The 16,424-nt window shown below is 41.8% G+C and overlaps 1 protein-coding gene across 3 annotated transcripts in view; it reads right to left on the bottom strand.

The window, feature by feature from the left end:
- AGO3 (argonaute 3, RISC catalytic component) overlaps nucleotides 1–16,424 on the bottom strand; it is a 65,246-nt gene that overhangs the window by 17,234 nt on the left and 31,588 nt on the right. For 2 of the 3 annotated variants that reach the window (XM_025208048.1, XM_014521501.2), the window contains exons 3-6: nucleotides 10,453–10,573; nucleotides 8,887–9,095; nucleotides 7,517–7,653; nucleotides 2,367–2,501 (exon numbers count right to left, since the gene is read on the bottom strand). In XM_025208048.1, coding sequence (XP_025063833.1) covers nucleotides 2,367–2,501; nucleotides 7,517–7,653; nucleotides 8,887–9,095; nucleotides 10,453–10,573 — 602 coding nt within the window. Of the gene's footprint in view, nucleotides 1–2,366; nucleotides 2,502–7,516; nucleotides 7,654–8,886; nucleotides 9,096–10,452; nucleotides 10,574–14,334; nucleotides 14,474–16,424 lie in introns of all 3 variants that reach the window. The other variant, XM_025208049.1, reaches the window with a different exon arrangement.

Raw genomic sequence — 16,424 nt, 5'->3', positions numbered from 1 at the left:
ATATATATATATATATATATGAATGAATAAGTGGCAACACTGATTGCTCAGTGGTACTGCAATTCTTAGCACTCCCAGCATTTGTCCAGAACGTACATAGGAATCTAACAGAAGCTCTAATAACTAGTTAATATAAGATCAACTACACTCCATTAATTCATGGTAAAACTAGCCATAGAGCTGCTCTTGATAGAAGAAATGGTATGGGAAAGCACAGCAATAGAAAAAATGGTCTCACACAACTCCTGCATTCAGGGACACTGAAAAAACAGAGGTAGCAATGTAGTGCATTGTCTGCTGGACTAGAGTGGGGATTTAAAGACCTGCTCCTAATTCCCAAGTCTGTGACTGATCTAGTATGAAAAATGGAAAGGCATGCCATGCCATCTCTCAATGGCTGTCTTCCCTGCTCTTTTGCCTACTTAAACTGAAAGCTCTTCAAGGCAGGAATGTTCTTCCTGTATGTCATATGCACAGCATATTGGTAGGGACTCCAATATACCATATTTACCTGAATTGGAGTCAGCCCCCACAGTAATCAATGTCTATACATGAAAAGAATATGCATGGAAAACTACAGCATACTTATATAATCTAATTATTGGAAGTCATCTTAAATTAGTCTCCCTACTACAGCAGTGGGGAAAGCAGCAACAGGGGAGGCAAACAGCAGGTAAGCTACCCCTTGCCCCCTGACACGTGCCTACCACGCCCCTCCCCAAGCCATTTGCCTCTATTCCCCTCCCCACCCCACCCCACCCCCCTTACCCTCAGTTGTGGCTCTGGCTTCAGCTCCACTCTGGCCCAGAGCGCACAGCACACAGTAGTTCCAGCCTCTGCCTGGCCAGGTAGCAGCAGCAGCAGCCCCAGCCCCACATCAGAACCAGGGCCAGAGCCACCATGTACTTTGTGCTCCAAACAATAGCAAGGACCCTTGTAAGTGGCAGTGGGGGACATGGCAGGGTGGGGCAGCAGTTGCATCTACAATTCTAACCCTGAATCAGGGTCAGGGCAAGAGCCAAAAGCTGCAGCTACAGCTGCCAGCCCTCTTCCCCACTTCTTAAATTCATGAGGGGCTTCCCCACACCTCCATATACAGTGGAGAAAAAACCCTCATCTTGGATTTGAGTAAATATGACAATATTGACAAATGGGAGGGTTGTACTGATGCTGTAGCCAGGATGGTCCAGGATATGAGGGAAGGGTTTTCATGGGTGATACTTTTTCGGACTAATTGCATGTTTGGTGTAGATTTACAGAAGTTTTCAAATGCAGTTCAAAGTAATTTTTCAGTGCTCTCTCATAGTGGCTATTCCTATTACGAGAAACATGAAGCACATGAAGTAAACTGAAAGTTGATCACTGTCCAATTAAATAGTGTACATTCTGATAGTTAAAAAGGAGTCATGACTTCCAAAATTCATTAAAAGGTAATTAAAAAAAAAGTTTTAATTGTACCAGCACAGATTTGCAACCGGCTGTACAGTACTTATGCTTTTTAAACTAACTGTTAGAGGGTGTGTACTCCTGCACCTAATGACAGAACAGTCTCAAGAGGGGATTTTCCTGAAGCTCCTAAATGGTTACATCCTTTCTGCAATTATACTGAGCACCAAAATGGAAGGAAATGGTGGGGGGGGAGGAAGGGAGAAAACCATCAATGACCGTCTTTAGGAGGTGGGAGGGAGGGAGGAAGGGGGTAAATCAACATTTGCTCTGCTTCAGTACTTAAGCAGCAGGAGGCCTATAAAGAGTCAGTGGAACACAGTGCTGCTATTCTCTTGAAAATGGTCAGCTCTCCAGCAGTGCTGCTGCTCCAGTACAGATAACACTGGTTATAAAACAGTAATCTAATTGCCCCTTTAAACTAGTAAGAGTATGCAAAGTATTATATCTTTGGATTTTTTAAAGACTGCAACCATCCATGTAACATATTTGTTTTGGATCTTGTGTTGGTAAAATCTGCAGTGTTTTTAGCATGCTCCTAAAGGAGTAGTGCTCACAATTTTAACCCTGCAGCCCAAATGAATGGTGTTGAGCCCTGTGCCACCTCTGCCTAGCCAGGACCAAGCTCTGCGACCCCACTCTGCCCCCCCATGCACCAGGAGTGGGCCCTGTACTGTCCTGTGTGCCCAATCCAGCAGTCCGAGCCATGGCCTGTGGGGCTCTGCGCAACTCGATGGGGGGTCCCGGGGGCCAGATGACACGACACCAGGGACTGGATTGGGCCCACGGGCCAGGGGTTGAGCACCCTTTCCCTAAAGTAATGCAACAATATCAATAGCCATTTTGAAATTTTCAGTTAAAGTGTCCCTTCAGTAGCCCACATATTGTTCTGTAACAGTTAAAAATAATTTTCTACTTACCCTTTATCTCTTTGGTGAATTTTACCCGATGAGAATCAGTCAGAGGCCTTGGTTGTTCATCAATGTTATGAATGTCGAGAACTTCACACATGAACTGAATTACTGGTTGTGCTTTATAGAAGGCAGTGGCAGAAACTAGAGAGAGGAAAAAAACCCATCAAGGAAAGAAACATCCATTTCAGAAAGATGAACAAATCAAGCAAATTAACTGTCTAAGGCCAAAGTGAGCACCAAGTGCATATTTTGCAGCCTTCAAGTTTTCCAAAAACAGGTGAGAAAGTCATGACACTTCAATCTTAGACAATATAGGCAATCTTAGGCAATATAGAGTCTCATCAGGATTTTAGAGGATGTTCCAGAGAAAAGCTAATGCTGCTGTGGAAGTGGTGGAATTTCAAGTGACTCTTTTGTTTCCCCTCCCAACAGATTCTGCCTGTAGCAAAAATAAATTGCTCATGCTGGCAAGACAATTCAGCATGACAAGATATGTCAAGTGCAGCATGAATGTGTACCCAAGATATTGCAGGAAAACAAGGTTAATTGTGCAGAACTGAAAGGGTTATTTTCCCAGGATTACTGCTTCTCTTCACAAAAGCAGACTTGAAATGAATGAACTTGTAATTCAAAAGCCTGACAACAAATTTAGGGACACTCAAAATCCAGCCATGAGTTCCATTTTTTGAAGAAGAGGTGGGGTGTAAGTCATCGCTCCCTGAAGTTTTTTCAAGTTTTTCACGTGAGGTTTAACTGTAGTGAAATGAACAGTGTTAGCAATACCCAGTGGCTAAAATCTACACCTATGCCCCCAGCTGATACAGTTCCAAGCTTTGCACTGGATGAGTCCTGTCGACAACTGCTTCTCTTGCATTGCTTCATCAGCACATCTGAATTCTAACCTGGCAAGTTCCACAAGCCTCAGCTCCAGCCCTATAATTTTATATGTAGTAATCACTTTACGTTGATGTGCGTCACCTAACTCAGGTCTCCAGAAGTAAACGAGTATTCGAAGTCCTTTAACTCTGAACTAGTAAGGGAAGCTGTCGACAAACTTAACATTAAACATTTAACTTGTGGTTTCTGGAAGCATCTTATTTCTGCCAGGGCAGTTTTAAAATGTAAGTGAAAAGCTTAGAACAATATTCACATGTAACCAAGTGCTATTAGAGACATCGATGTCTACATAATTGCCAGTGCTTAGACATAATCAATACAGAGAAACCACCACAGGCATTGAAAAGTTTTGCAATATAGTAAACTGTGGTTGTTTCGCTGCTCCAACTGGGCTATATTTAACAGCAAATTACCCAGTAGTGACAATTATCGGGAGCTGTTAATTGGGGAGGTGGTGAAGTGGGGGTGTGCCACACTGGCACGGATTTGGAACAAGAGTGAATGAAGTCACAGAGACTTGTTATTCCACAGGGGAAATTAACCAGTTTATTGCATAAAACCAAGGTTCAACACAGGTCGGGTGCAGAAATTGCATCAGTTTTTTATTATACAGAAATATTATGGTTGTAGTGCTTAGCTTTCTTTACAAGGTTAGGAAAGCCAGAATTCAGGCTGCTTGTGCAACATTAACTTGCAGTGCTATGTATATCTATGATCTGTATGTATGAAAAAATCGTCCATTCCCCCCCCCCCCACACACACACACACACAACGCAACCTCCTCCTGTGCATGCAAAATTGCAACCAAGCTTGTTTTTTTTAAGTTACAAGGAACTGAACACAGGCTCTTAAAGGTGGCATCAAGTAAACTTCAGATAAAAGCAGAGCTTGCAGTTTTGTAATTAACAGCTTCACGTTCGCCCAAAACAGAGTGGAGTCAAACAACACACTTCAAGCTTTCAAACAGCAAAAATAATTTGACCTAGAAGTAGCTATTTATAAAGATACTGACTCCGATGCACCAAACACACCAAATCTCCACACAAATACAACAAAACATTCTTCAGACATGCGTCACCCCAGCAGGCCGCCAACTTCTGATGACGCACTCTAGCTAACGCCTACAGCCCTCGATTACTGAATGAACTAAATAGCTGACGCCCCCCAACAACAACCAATTCAAGGCTCTGGTTGCCACAGCAACAAAAATTGTAAAGTAGATAGGAACAGATATTTTGAAGGCCACCTTTTATAAGTTAAGTAAATCACAACAAACTCCAATGATTTGATTGCAGCTCTAAGTTTGGAGGTCTCAAACAAAACAAAATGCAACAAAACCCCCTAAAACTCCCATACTGTGGTATTAAAACCCCTAAATACTGTTTCTGTTTAGGGATTTCATTTTAATGCAACTCATTTTGTGGCCTATAGACTGCAGGTCTCATCTAGAAATGAATAATTTCTGCCGAGAGGACAAAAACCAAATCTGGTTAAAATAATTTTTCGGTAGTGCTATGCAAAACCTGGTTCATAAAAAGCAACAAAATACAGAGCGGTGTCAAAGCAGACTGAGATGTTTCATCTCAAAAAAGGAACAGCCTCATTTCATTATGCAGTATATATACTGCTATGAGAATTAACTAGCATTAGTAAGATTTTTGACTTTGTTTTTCAAACAGCTCAGTGAGAACAAACACTGGTAAAAGGTAAAGGTTTAGCAGCATTAACTACATGTACATTAGACTACCCTTCCTTGGGACAGAACTACATTAACTACATGTACAACAGACTACCCTTCCTTGGGACAGAAGTATATGCCTCCTCCATCCACAGGAAAACTAGTTTTTGATCTACTTCATTATCTAAGAAGGCCAGTATGGAAGAGCATTACAGTTATGTATTCCCCCCCCCATAAAAGCTCAGAATACTCTGCTCCATTGTAGACTGCTTGCCTTAGTAGTAATAGCCTGACTAATGGGAAAAAAATTCAGAAGAACTTTATAAAATATGTCTTGTATTGGAGACGAGCATCATATGGATTTAATTAGACTCAAAGCCTTAGATGGTAACTTCTCAGTTAACAGCCCCTTTCCTTGAACTAATCAGTAACATACAAGCAGGAGCTTTGGAGCCTGGAGCCTGAAGGGAACTCTAACCTAAAAGCACAGGTACCATTTAATAGTGGGTACATTTATTCCACAGTCCTCAAAGAGAATGACACTTATGTAAAGACTGCGTACTCTTCCCATCATGATTTTGTAATCTGAATAGCTAGAAAGAAAAACTTCTTCATAGAAACAAAGCTTATTACTATATCATCAGCTGCAAAATTTCTGCTTGAATTTGTCTGAAGCACATTACAATAATAGTTACCAAGGTAAGTAGTATGGGCCTTAACGTGTATCCAAGCTACCCTGAATGCTGTCTCTACTTTCCCATTTAAGGCTACCTTCTTAATGGGAATAAGACATCTACCAAAGTGACCCTGCCTCTAGCCTAATAAAATACCTGTAGCAAAGGGAATTTCTCTCTGCTAGCCTAATATTGTGACTAACAACTTACTGAAGCATAGCTGTGATCACATCTTTTTTCCTTTTTTAATTTGCATACCCAGTTAGGGGGGAGGGGGGCAACTGTCAAAGCTTTGCAATCACTTTAAAAATATACTTGAAGCATCTTGGTACAACCCTAGTTATACTGCTCTTATGAAATCAATATCATAATTAAGTGCAAGAAATAAAGGTGCTATTTTAAGTCATGGTTTCCTTGTACTGTTCAGCTGATAAAACAAAAAGTTAACATTATGTATGGTTAACAAAAATCCGAACACACACCTCTACTCTTGAAGCACAGAGCATCATCTAAGAACAGTAACAGTCTAGGTCAAACTCATTAGTACCACCCCCACACGCGTACTTAGCTATCTTCCCCGCTGACCCATGGCTCCACTGTTCAAATGCAATGCAGCTGCTGTGATGCAAGACACATCTTTAAATATACGCAGAGACCTCCTGAAATGGTTTATCTAGGGCAGCACTCAAAAGAGAGAAAGCACTGGGATTGTACGTACAAAAATATATGTTGCTTAATAGTATGAAATGCAGTAGCCTTTCTATTTGGAACGCTGTCAGGGCATGTGGTTCACCCCTACTCTGAATATGTTGCAGTAATCATGTCTGGAGTTTGAGGAGTTGCAAGTCTTCAGCACAGACGACACAAAGATGTTTATACGACATGCTGAAAAACTGGCAGATATGGCTTGCAAATTATTGTCAGGATTTTACAGCACCAGCCATTCTCATCCAGATGCAAGAACAAGAAAAGAGCATCCTCTGTAAAAATGATCTGGTTTCATATCCCTGAGATGTCAGTCTGTGCTGAAGAACAGTTCTGATTAGCCACAGAATGCAAATCTGAACCAGACTGATGCAAACAAACAATCGTGATCCCTTCATCTGTACTTGATAGACTAGATCAGACATGACAGCTATTTATTTGCACTGAAGTTATAAGGTGGCATACTTTAAAGTGGTTTGTCTATGTATTGACAGCATTTTCCCACACACCCACAAAAAACACTCTTCTCTAGAGGAAGCGTCTAGCACACCATAATTAACACTTCATTCCTCAGGCAACTTTTCTTTGGCCAAGTGCTTACTTGATGGAAAATCCAGACTTCTCAATGCTAAGGATTTCTAAGTCATCCTTGCAACCAGAGCTGGAAAACTGGCTTAAACAACTCTAACAGAATAAAGCCCGATATTCCTAAATTTAGAGCTGAATGCGTTTTTAATGACAAGGAACATTTTATGGCTGAAAAAAATCACAAAGATGAGAAGTAAACCTGGATTATTTGTGACAAGCTGATAATGAAAGGTTACTGAATCTTCAAACTGAGCTTACAATATTATAAAGGTTGCTTCTCAATGAGCCAAACAGGATGATGTATTTTGCAGCAAACCTAAATTTAAAATGGATAAATTGAAGTAAATGAAAACAAAAAGCCTGTGTTTTGTTAGAGGACATGCCAAAATATTTTAGAAAATGCAGTTTACAGGTAAAAGTTGAATTGATTTGTACTTTACAGAAAAGTTAAACTTAGGAGCTGGCCTTTCCACAACTGTATCTTTCTGTTCATCACGTAACAGCTGCTTGTACTATTTTCTTTCTTACTGAAACTCAGACATGTAGAAACCAAGTGGTTGAAAGACTGCAGTCATTTTTATTCCTCGAGATATCCCTCTCCTCCCGTTACTTACCATCAATATTAAGCATCATTTTCCACATGGCAGGCCGCACAGATTGATGGAATCCAAACCATACTTCCCTGCCCCCTCCCAAAGGGTGATCATAGCCTTCTGGAGCAGAGAAAAAGGAGCGGCCCACAGGGGTATACCTATAAAGAAAAAAAGGTTTCCATCGGTATGACAATGCTTTCCACATAAGCGTGTTAAGCCTTCTACAAGAAGGAGTATTTTAGAAAATATTGTTGTACAGAGTTTGTATATATGGTGATAAAAAAGGGATTTTAGGGTGTTCTTTGCAGTACTTTCACATTTAGCCATAAACATACGTTACAATTTTTGAAAGTAGTAATGCTCTTCAAAACCCCTAAGTTAAAGATCTGAGAAGATTTAATTTCAGTAAAGCACAATTTTGGTTAAAGCACAAATGAAGATTTGCAGGTTTCTTCTACAGAACAGTGCCTGGTGTGTGCTAGATGTACCCTTTGGTATGCTTTTATACTAACAGGAATTTGGGTATGTTTTACCAGCTTGTGGGTTTTTACTTCCTACTGTCCAAGGTAGCAAGATGAAGTGGCATAAACAAAAAGCTGGGAAAATTCTGTCTGTAGCTGTGTTACAAACTCCCAGGATACGTTAGCATAAAGGTCATTAGATCTCACATTGTTCTGAAATGTGGGTCACTTGAAAAAATTCAGTTCCTTAAAGCTACAAGATCATTTTAGCAAGTTACAGATTTGTCTGTACTAATGTATTTTATACTGTGTAAAAAAAATGCCCATCTCAAATGATTACTCAAACTTTTTATTTTTTTTAAGCGACTCCCAATGCCCAAATAAAGACAAATATGTATCTACGTTAATTCAACCTCTTCTGAAATTTCAGGGTTAAAAGGAAGGGAAAACAGACACTGTTAAGGAAAACTATACTAAGTTATTTACCCAAAAATTGAGCAGAAAGATTTAACTTTGTAAAAGGTGCTGCTGAATTAAAAAGAAAGCCAAAAGCCTTCAGCTACTGCACACGACATTACATGATACATGGCACAACATAAGCAGAATGCACAGAGATGGCATTTGAGAGCATTCTGTATCATTAATTTTCTGCTTCAAGAGAAATGACTTGGAGAACTTGGCAGAAGTGATTGATGGTTCCTGAACTTTTCTGAGAACACCCCTTTGGATATTACTTGTTGGGGCCTGAGCGCTTTACATGGCTACACACCTGTAGATAACAAGTTCTATTCTCTAATGAAATGGGTTACTGAGAAAGAGTGGCTTAAATTTCCTCTGGTCATGTCTGTGGAAGTATGGAGGCATCCCAAATGGGATACAGCAGACAAAGAGACAGACGGCAGGGAGACAGGGAACAGATTAGAGACCTACTTCATGGAGGGTAGGTGTCGTAGCACCACATCGACAGCATGTACAGGGTTAGTGCTGATCGGTTTGTCTAGTTCCAGAGGCTCAGGCAAGGTCCTTCCCGTCAAAACTTCATGCAGCAAGTGCCAGCTCACCCGAGAAACAAACTTTATTGACACCTTGAAGGGACGATCTTTTCCACCTTCTCCTGGTAACGTTACATCCAAATCCACCTGGCGAAGGTTGAGATGTGAAAGGAGGACAAAAACAAGACAAAAAGGCTTTACTTCAACATGCCACTGTTTCTTCTTTTAACCTGCTAGCCTGACCCACCTGTCTACGGCTCTGTCAACCCATGTAAAGATCTCAAGTCAGAAATCAGGACAGAAACATTTTTGCGTGTATTATTAGGCAGGCAAAGATAGGAAAGAAAAATGCTTCTAACTTTCGCCGACCTAGTTTATAAGAAAACAAAGCTTTACAGCTCTTGGAATCAAGCCTGTAAAACAGAATTCGAAGTCATGCTAAGGCTTGCATTTAACCTACATAGATGAACAACCCTTTAAAAAAAAAAACAACAGCACCCCATGGCTCTCTGTCTACCAGAATAACTCTCCCCTACTTACTGTAACACCATTTTGCTGGCTCCCCAACAAGGGGGGGGTGGTGTGGAGGGAAGGAAGGGGGGAAAAAAAATGTATGTTTTTACATTCCTATATTGTCAGTTATAAAATTCCTGTAGACCCTCCATCTCCTGGCAGCCTATATTACCGATTATGGCTTCCCAAGAGATCAGCAGCAGCGTATCTGAATTCTACCTAAATTCAAATTCATTTTTCCATAATAGAGTCATATATATATACAAGTCATATTAAGCATGCATATTATTTTTATATATAATAATATAATATATAAAATATGACTAGATAGTTATGAAAAATGTAACTGCGTAGAAAAATGAATATGAATTTTGAATATACATGAAATATACACACACAAATGCAAGGGGCACATGCCCCTCATGCCTCCCCTGGAGGTGTGCACAGAGGCAGGAGCCAACCCCCTTCTGCACACCCCTGAGCCCCACAAACAAGCTGCCTGTCTGTGGCTCCGTCCCATACTGGCTGGGTAGCACCTGCCCCTGCTCCGGTCCCAGTCCTTCTCTCACCATGGGGGCCTAAATCTGACCCCCTCCCCACCCCCAACAGACTTACCAGCCAGACTCTGTTTTCCAAGCTGCCAGGTTGCATATCTGCTATTGGATTGGTATCAGCCAATATGGTTGGTTAATAATTGGCCATTGGTATCAGTCAAAAAAAAAAAAAAAAAAAAAAAAAAAAAAATCTTTAAATCGGTGCACCCCTAGTAAGCAGGGCAATGCTACCCAGCTCAGAAGGCTTCCAAAGGGTCCTGAAATTTTGCAACAGGGGAGCAGCAATTAACACTGCCACAACTCCCCTGGCACCAAACTTTCAGTTTGCTGTATATATAAATGTAGGGTTCATACTTTCATTATTTCTGATCCTAACTACAGGATATTCTTGTAAGAAGCTGTGCTTGTCTTAACAGAAAAGAAACAAACTGTCTTACCCCAGTAGTTGCAACAGGGAGTGGATTGGCTGTATAAAGGCTTCTTTTCCCATCATAAACTGGTCTGCGGTCCCCAAATATGGTCACTTTAAAATGCTGCACCATTGAGTCCACCACCTCCCTGAAAAAGCAAGTTGTAAGATGTCAAAATTTACAATTAAAAAGCTTTGGGAAAAAAAAAGCATCACTGGGAACTAATTTCATACAATTTATACATTCTGCCGAGAATGTTTCTATAAGTTTATAAAGAGTATTTCTGCTATACTGACATGATATTGAAAAAGATGCTTCTAGTAATTCACCTAAAACACTTAATGAAATGGTGAAGCATAAGCAAAGTAATCAGCAACACAGTTTAAATAGGCAAAAATAGTCTGCACTACAACAGGGCCTCAGAATCAAGACACCGTTATGCTAGATGCTATACAAAGAGATAATTAAATGTTCCTCTAAGCACACAAACTAAGAAGTTACTTATTTAATCTTAGGAGTGGTGGTTATGTCTAGTTCATGGAAACAGCACGGTTTTAACAAAGGCAAATACAATTCTAATCTGTCTGGCTTCCAAAAATGCTAAATATTGCCAACTCCAGTTTTACTGCAAAACCATGAACTTTAGTTAAACTTGAGTCCCCAAAAACAACTTACACGATACAATTACATTGATCAAATCTGAGTATAGTAGTCACAGTTTATTCTAATTTTCTTTAATATTGTCAATGTCAGGAAAGAAAAAATACAAAATAACCTACTATATGCACTGAAGTAGCACAAGAAAGCCACCATCACAGAAACATTTCCAAGAATCTTTTTTTATCCCTTACGAACTGCAAGCAAACAGTAATTACATAACGAGCCAAGAAGACTTTCCATCTTTTACAATCCATCTGACTGGGGTGGGCATCAAGTTGTTTTTGAAACATTTATCTTTTCAATGGCCTTGCAGCTGCTTTATACTTGATGAAACAGCACTTTCATAAGCTATAGAAACTTAAACTTTCTGTTTGTGTTGCAGTAGAAACCAGAACCCTTTTTGCAACCCTACATAAGTTTACTAATATGTCTTTTCCTGAATGCATAATGTTAACCCAAACTATTTTAAGCAATTGAGATACTTTGCCCTCCCCTTTAAGCAACACTGATAGCAGTAGTTTCATATCTAATTTTGAACTTGGAGAAAGTACTTGTTTGAGAAAATTAAATAAAACAGTCTCTGCACTGCAGTCTCTCTACTTCAGTGGTTTCTGTAAGATTCAAATCTTTCATAAAAGACTATTAAAAATGTGCATGTCAGTGCGCTGTAAGAAAACCTTTTAAGTATCCTGTTACTGTGAATTCTGTTCTTGCACATTTCAATCACGGTAATTTTGTCCAAAAAACCCTCCCAACATTTTGGTGCGTTGCCACCTCACTCCACCAAATCTTGCCTGTCAAACATGCAATGCTAATGACTTCAATAAGTTTCAATTTAAAGCCTGTGACAAAAACTGAACAAGAGAGATAAAGATAATGACCAAGGAAGTTTATAGAAAGGGGAAGAGAAAAGGCTAGTTCTGGTGAAAAGGCAGTGAAATGGTTTGTTTTTTTATCCTAGCAGCTTCTAACTGCAACTCTGCTCCACTTCGATCTTTTCTGTACTGAGAATTTAAGTGAAGCAATGATCATGTGTCTCATTGTATTGTAAAATGAAAAGTGGTAAAGAATAATGTGTCAAAAGGAGGGTAAGAGGAGAAACAAAAGAGAGGGAACATTAGTTCATGTTACATCCAAATGTAGCATGCATCTACATCTAAAAATAATTCAAGTTAAAACACGGTGCGAATTTAAAGCATGATACCTATTCTTAAATAGCTTCCTTAGTGGATTATGTTAAACATTAAAAAAGCACTCTTAATTCCAGAATAAGAGCATCCACACAGTATTTTGTAACTGTTATTCTGGAATAACTCCATGTGTAAAAAAGCCTATCATTTTATTAGTCTAAAGCAGGGGTTTACAACATTTTTGGGCAGAGTGCCAAAAACACCTGCACCCTTTACTTGGAAGACATTGGCATGCCTGGGACTGACAGCAGGGGAGCTGTGAGGGGCCTGAACCTTGTTGTGACAGCGCAACTGAGGACCCCTTCCCCACCATCTGCCCTGAGGCGCGCATACACCCATGGCCAGCAACAAGCCGGGCCAGGGCTCTGCAGACCCCGGTGCAGCTGCTTGCAGCCTCCCCATCGCCTGCTGCGAGCAACCCAGGCTCCATGGTGGGTAGTAGGGGCTTGCCTAGAGACCAGACTGGCTGTGGCAGGCAGCCGGGAGGCTGCACTGGGGACCGCGGTCATGGCCCAGCTTATTGCTGGCAGCAGGTAGACGCGAGCCTTGGGGCAAACAGTGGGAAGGGGGCTGGGGCTGTACTGCCACAACAAAGATCAGGTCCCTTGAGGCTCCCCACTGCCTGCACAAAACATGCATGTACCCACCGCCAGCAACAAGCCAGGATGGGGCTCCATGGACTCCGGCGCAGCAGCTTGCAGCTTCCTGGCTGCCTGCCACAGCTGGCCAGGCTCTAGACAGGACCCTGCCATCCGTCACGGATCCCAGGCTGCTGGCGGCAGCAGGAGGGAGGCTGCAAGCAGCTGCACTGGGGTCCACAGAACCCCATCCCAACTTGATACTGGTGGCAGGTGCCCACGTGCCTTTGGGTGGCTGAAAGGACCTGCGAGAGGCCCAATCCTTGTTGTGGCAGCACAGGCCCAGCCCCTTTCCCATGCTCTGGCACATGTGCTTGGGGTTGCTGACCCATGGTCTACAGTATTCCTATCTGGAAGAGAAAAAAAAATCCAAAGACAGCTCTTTAAATAAAAAAAAAAAAAGAAGCATTTTGGTATAACTAGTTGCAGTCTCTCTACACTTTCTGCAGCCAACTGTTTGCCTAACTGCATGCCTGTTCTACAAGCACTTTTATTGGGCTCATGACAATCTGTAGTATTCACGGTACATAAAAACTACTGTTGCAGTCTTTAACTACTCTTCGTCACTTTTTTTTTTTTTTGTACACACTTCCCTGGGAGGAATAAATTAGATATTTTTAAACACCAACTTTAGACTCCTACTACAAACAAAACAATGTGAACACAGGATCTACGCAAAGCTCTCAGATTTCATGCTCTAGTTTACAGTAGGATTTGCAGTAATTTAGCATTCCACTTGATCGTGAAGTTCATAAAACAACATAAAACTTGAACCTGTTACATAGGATTGTCAAAACTTGACCATAAAGACACCTTTTTGGTCAGAACTGCTGTTTGTAAGGAGTCAAACCAGCTGACTTTTTCCTGTTACTAACGTGGAAGCAAAGCATTTGGAAGAAAACAAACTCGATTCTTTACTGGCTCAGCAAAATTGCTGACTGAATTCGAGTTCAAGAATCTTCCTGAATGTGTAAGAAGATGAATCCCTAAGTGCATCTTACTAGACCTAAACTGCATCACAAACATACAGACATAGTCTTTACCCCTACAAGGTAAGATAAGATATTCAACTGATATGTTATGATTTAACCATAGGAAAGTACAGGCTGAATTCACATGGTTAACATGAAGTCTGTGGTTTAAAACTAATATGGTACTGGAATTTCTCCATGCAAGTTCAGGAGTTTTATTGCACTAACTTACAGTGGGAGAAGTGTGCCTCTGTTTATCAAGTCATCTCCTTGCCTTTAAATCTCTCCTCAAAGCACTTGGAAGTCTCTAAAATTTACCATTGCTCAACCTATAGTTGCCTACTCAGAACTTCAGGGCTAGACATGAGATAATTTGCCTGTGCTTAAACCAGGTCATTAAATTATGGACTCTGTTCCATGTCATTTATATGTAAAGCAGCAGACACTTATCTTGGTATGCAAGAGTTGCGAATGCTGACAAACCAGTTGCATCTTAGTCTGAGTGATAGTTCATAAATCATGGGTAGCACACGTCTGAACTACTCCACCTTCACCACCATATTCAGGTACTCTACGTCAGCACTCTTTTCTATAAATATAAAATATGGAAATAAAAAAGGATTTGACCATACTATCAACTACTTAAAATGCTTTCCCAAACTCTAATTTATTATTACACTAAAACTGCATTAAGGCTGCAAAAATCAAGCATTTAAGGTAGGAAATAACAGAGTTCAGGTTGCATTTGCTATCTTAATTTATGCATTCATAATGTGCATGAATTACACAAAACAGTCTAAATACATTGTATTATTACTACTATTTCTACACCATGCTTTGCTCAAGTAGTGCCTGCTCTTCTTCCCTCTCCCCCCAGCCCTATTCTTAGACTCTCTTTCTCCATCTACTTCTCTCTCTTCCTCCCACTCCTGTTTTGATTCACATGCAGAGGGAACAAGATGGATCCTTCCTCTATGCTGCCTAGGTGCCACCCAAAGGAAAATGGAGAGCACAAGACGGGTTCCAAGCTCTGCATTCCAGTTCCTAGCCCAACGCAGCTGGGAGTAGCCAATATGGGGAAAGTCCTGAGCCCATGAAGTCCCATAACTACAGCATGCTTAGTTTTGTCGGGACAGCACATATACGGTGCAGTCCAGGCATAGAAGGAGCTATAAAAAGGAGAAGATACATGCGCTACCTAGTCAGCACCGGGAGCTGTTGGAGGCTGAAGCACACAGACCATGACAGAAACTGTGGATCTGGCTGGGACAGAATTTAGCAAGTCTCTAGAGCAGCTTTTATCAACCCATGGGTTGAGAAAAGTGGATCAGAAGAATATATGAAAGGGTCACAAACAAACTTTAAAAATGGATCAACAAATTTAAAAAATGGATTCTCCTTTCAAATGAGACAAACATGGGAAACTGGGTTTCTCCTTGCAGGCTGACACAGTCCCAGCCTATAAGAGGCTGCTTAGGCCCCCATGCCCCACACACTGGAGGGTTCAGGCAGGAGGCAGTGGGTTGGGAGTGAGGGGCACCAGCAGGCCTAGGAGGCTGTTTTCTACTTAAACTATTTACTGGGTTGGGACTGGCCAATGTTGGCAAATGGGTCCTGGTATAAAAAAGGTTGAGAACCACTGATCTAGTGAACACACAGAACTGTCTTACAACCTGGCCAAATCTGAGTGGATTTTCATAAGAATGGCAAAGGCACATCCATAACAAAGCAGCAGCCAGCTCCTTGCCAAATCCCACATCCTAATTCAGAACATGGGAGCAAAACATTTTAAATAACATGTCTCACAAATGTATCATGGGCAAAACAATTCTTTCCAAGGCAGGTATTGGCAATGTTTTGGGTGGGGGGAGCTGGAATGACCCAGCTTGTGCTGGAGATGGGCAGGCATTAGAACCTGGCTGTTGCTGCCATTCCTTCCCACCATTCACCTGCAGCACAGTACAAAAGCCCTCCCCTGTGCTGGAGCCCACGACACCTGACTGCAGGGCACAGGGACAGCTCACTTGCACCTGAGCCCCAGGGGGCTGAGTGTGGCCAAGCGCAGAGAGTGCCGACTGCCACAGAAGGCTGCCACAGGCACAGCTCCGGGGGTCAGGTGGAAAGGCTCTACTGACCTCTGCTCTATGTATTCTTGGAAATGCATAAACTGTTTGGGCTGAAGTTTAAAATCAGCCCAAGGCAGAAATCCAGTGCTAAAATACTTCAGCCCTAACCTTTGTCATATCTTAGCACAGGGGTGGAAATGATGTGGGCCTGTGGGCCACACAGGCAGTTTGATGGAATTGTAGGCTGGACAGCACCCCCCCCCCTTGCAACAGCCTGGAGCCTGTGTGCCCTGCAGCTCCTCCCTGTCACCAGCACCCAGCAGCAGCTGCTGAGTGCACAGCCCTGGTCCCAGCCCTGGACTCACCCCAGCAGGAGTGCACTAGCTCTCAGCCAACCAAGACCCACATACACAGTCCTGACCCCAACTCTGACCTGCCCCGCCCCTGCTCTGGACTGGCCTGCCCACAATAAGC

Source organism: Alligator sinensis, unplaced genomic scaffold (genome assembly GCF_000455745.1).
Source record: "Alligator sinensis unplaced genomic scaffold, ASM45574v1 scaffold547_1, whole genome shotgun sequence".
Lineage (NCBI taxonomy): Eukaryota > Metazoa > Chordata > Crocodylia > Alligatoridae > Alligator > Alligator sinensis.
This window is presented reverse-complemented; position numbering and strand designations above follow the sequence as displayed.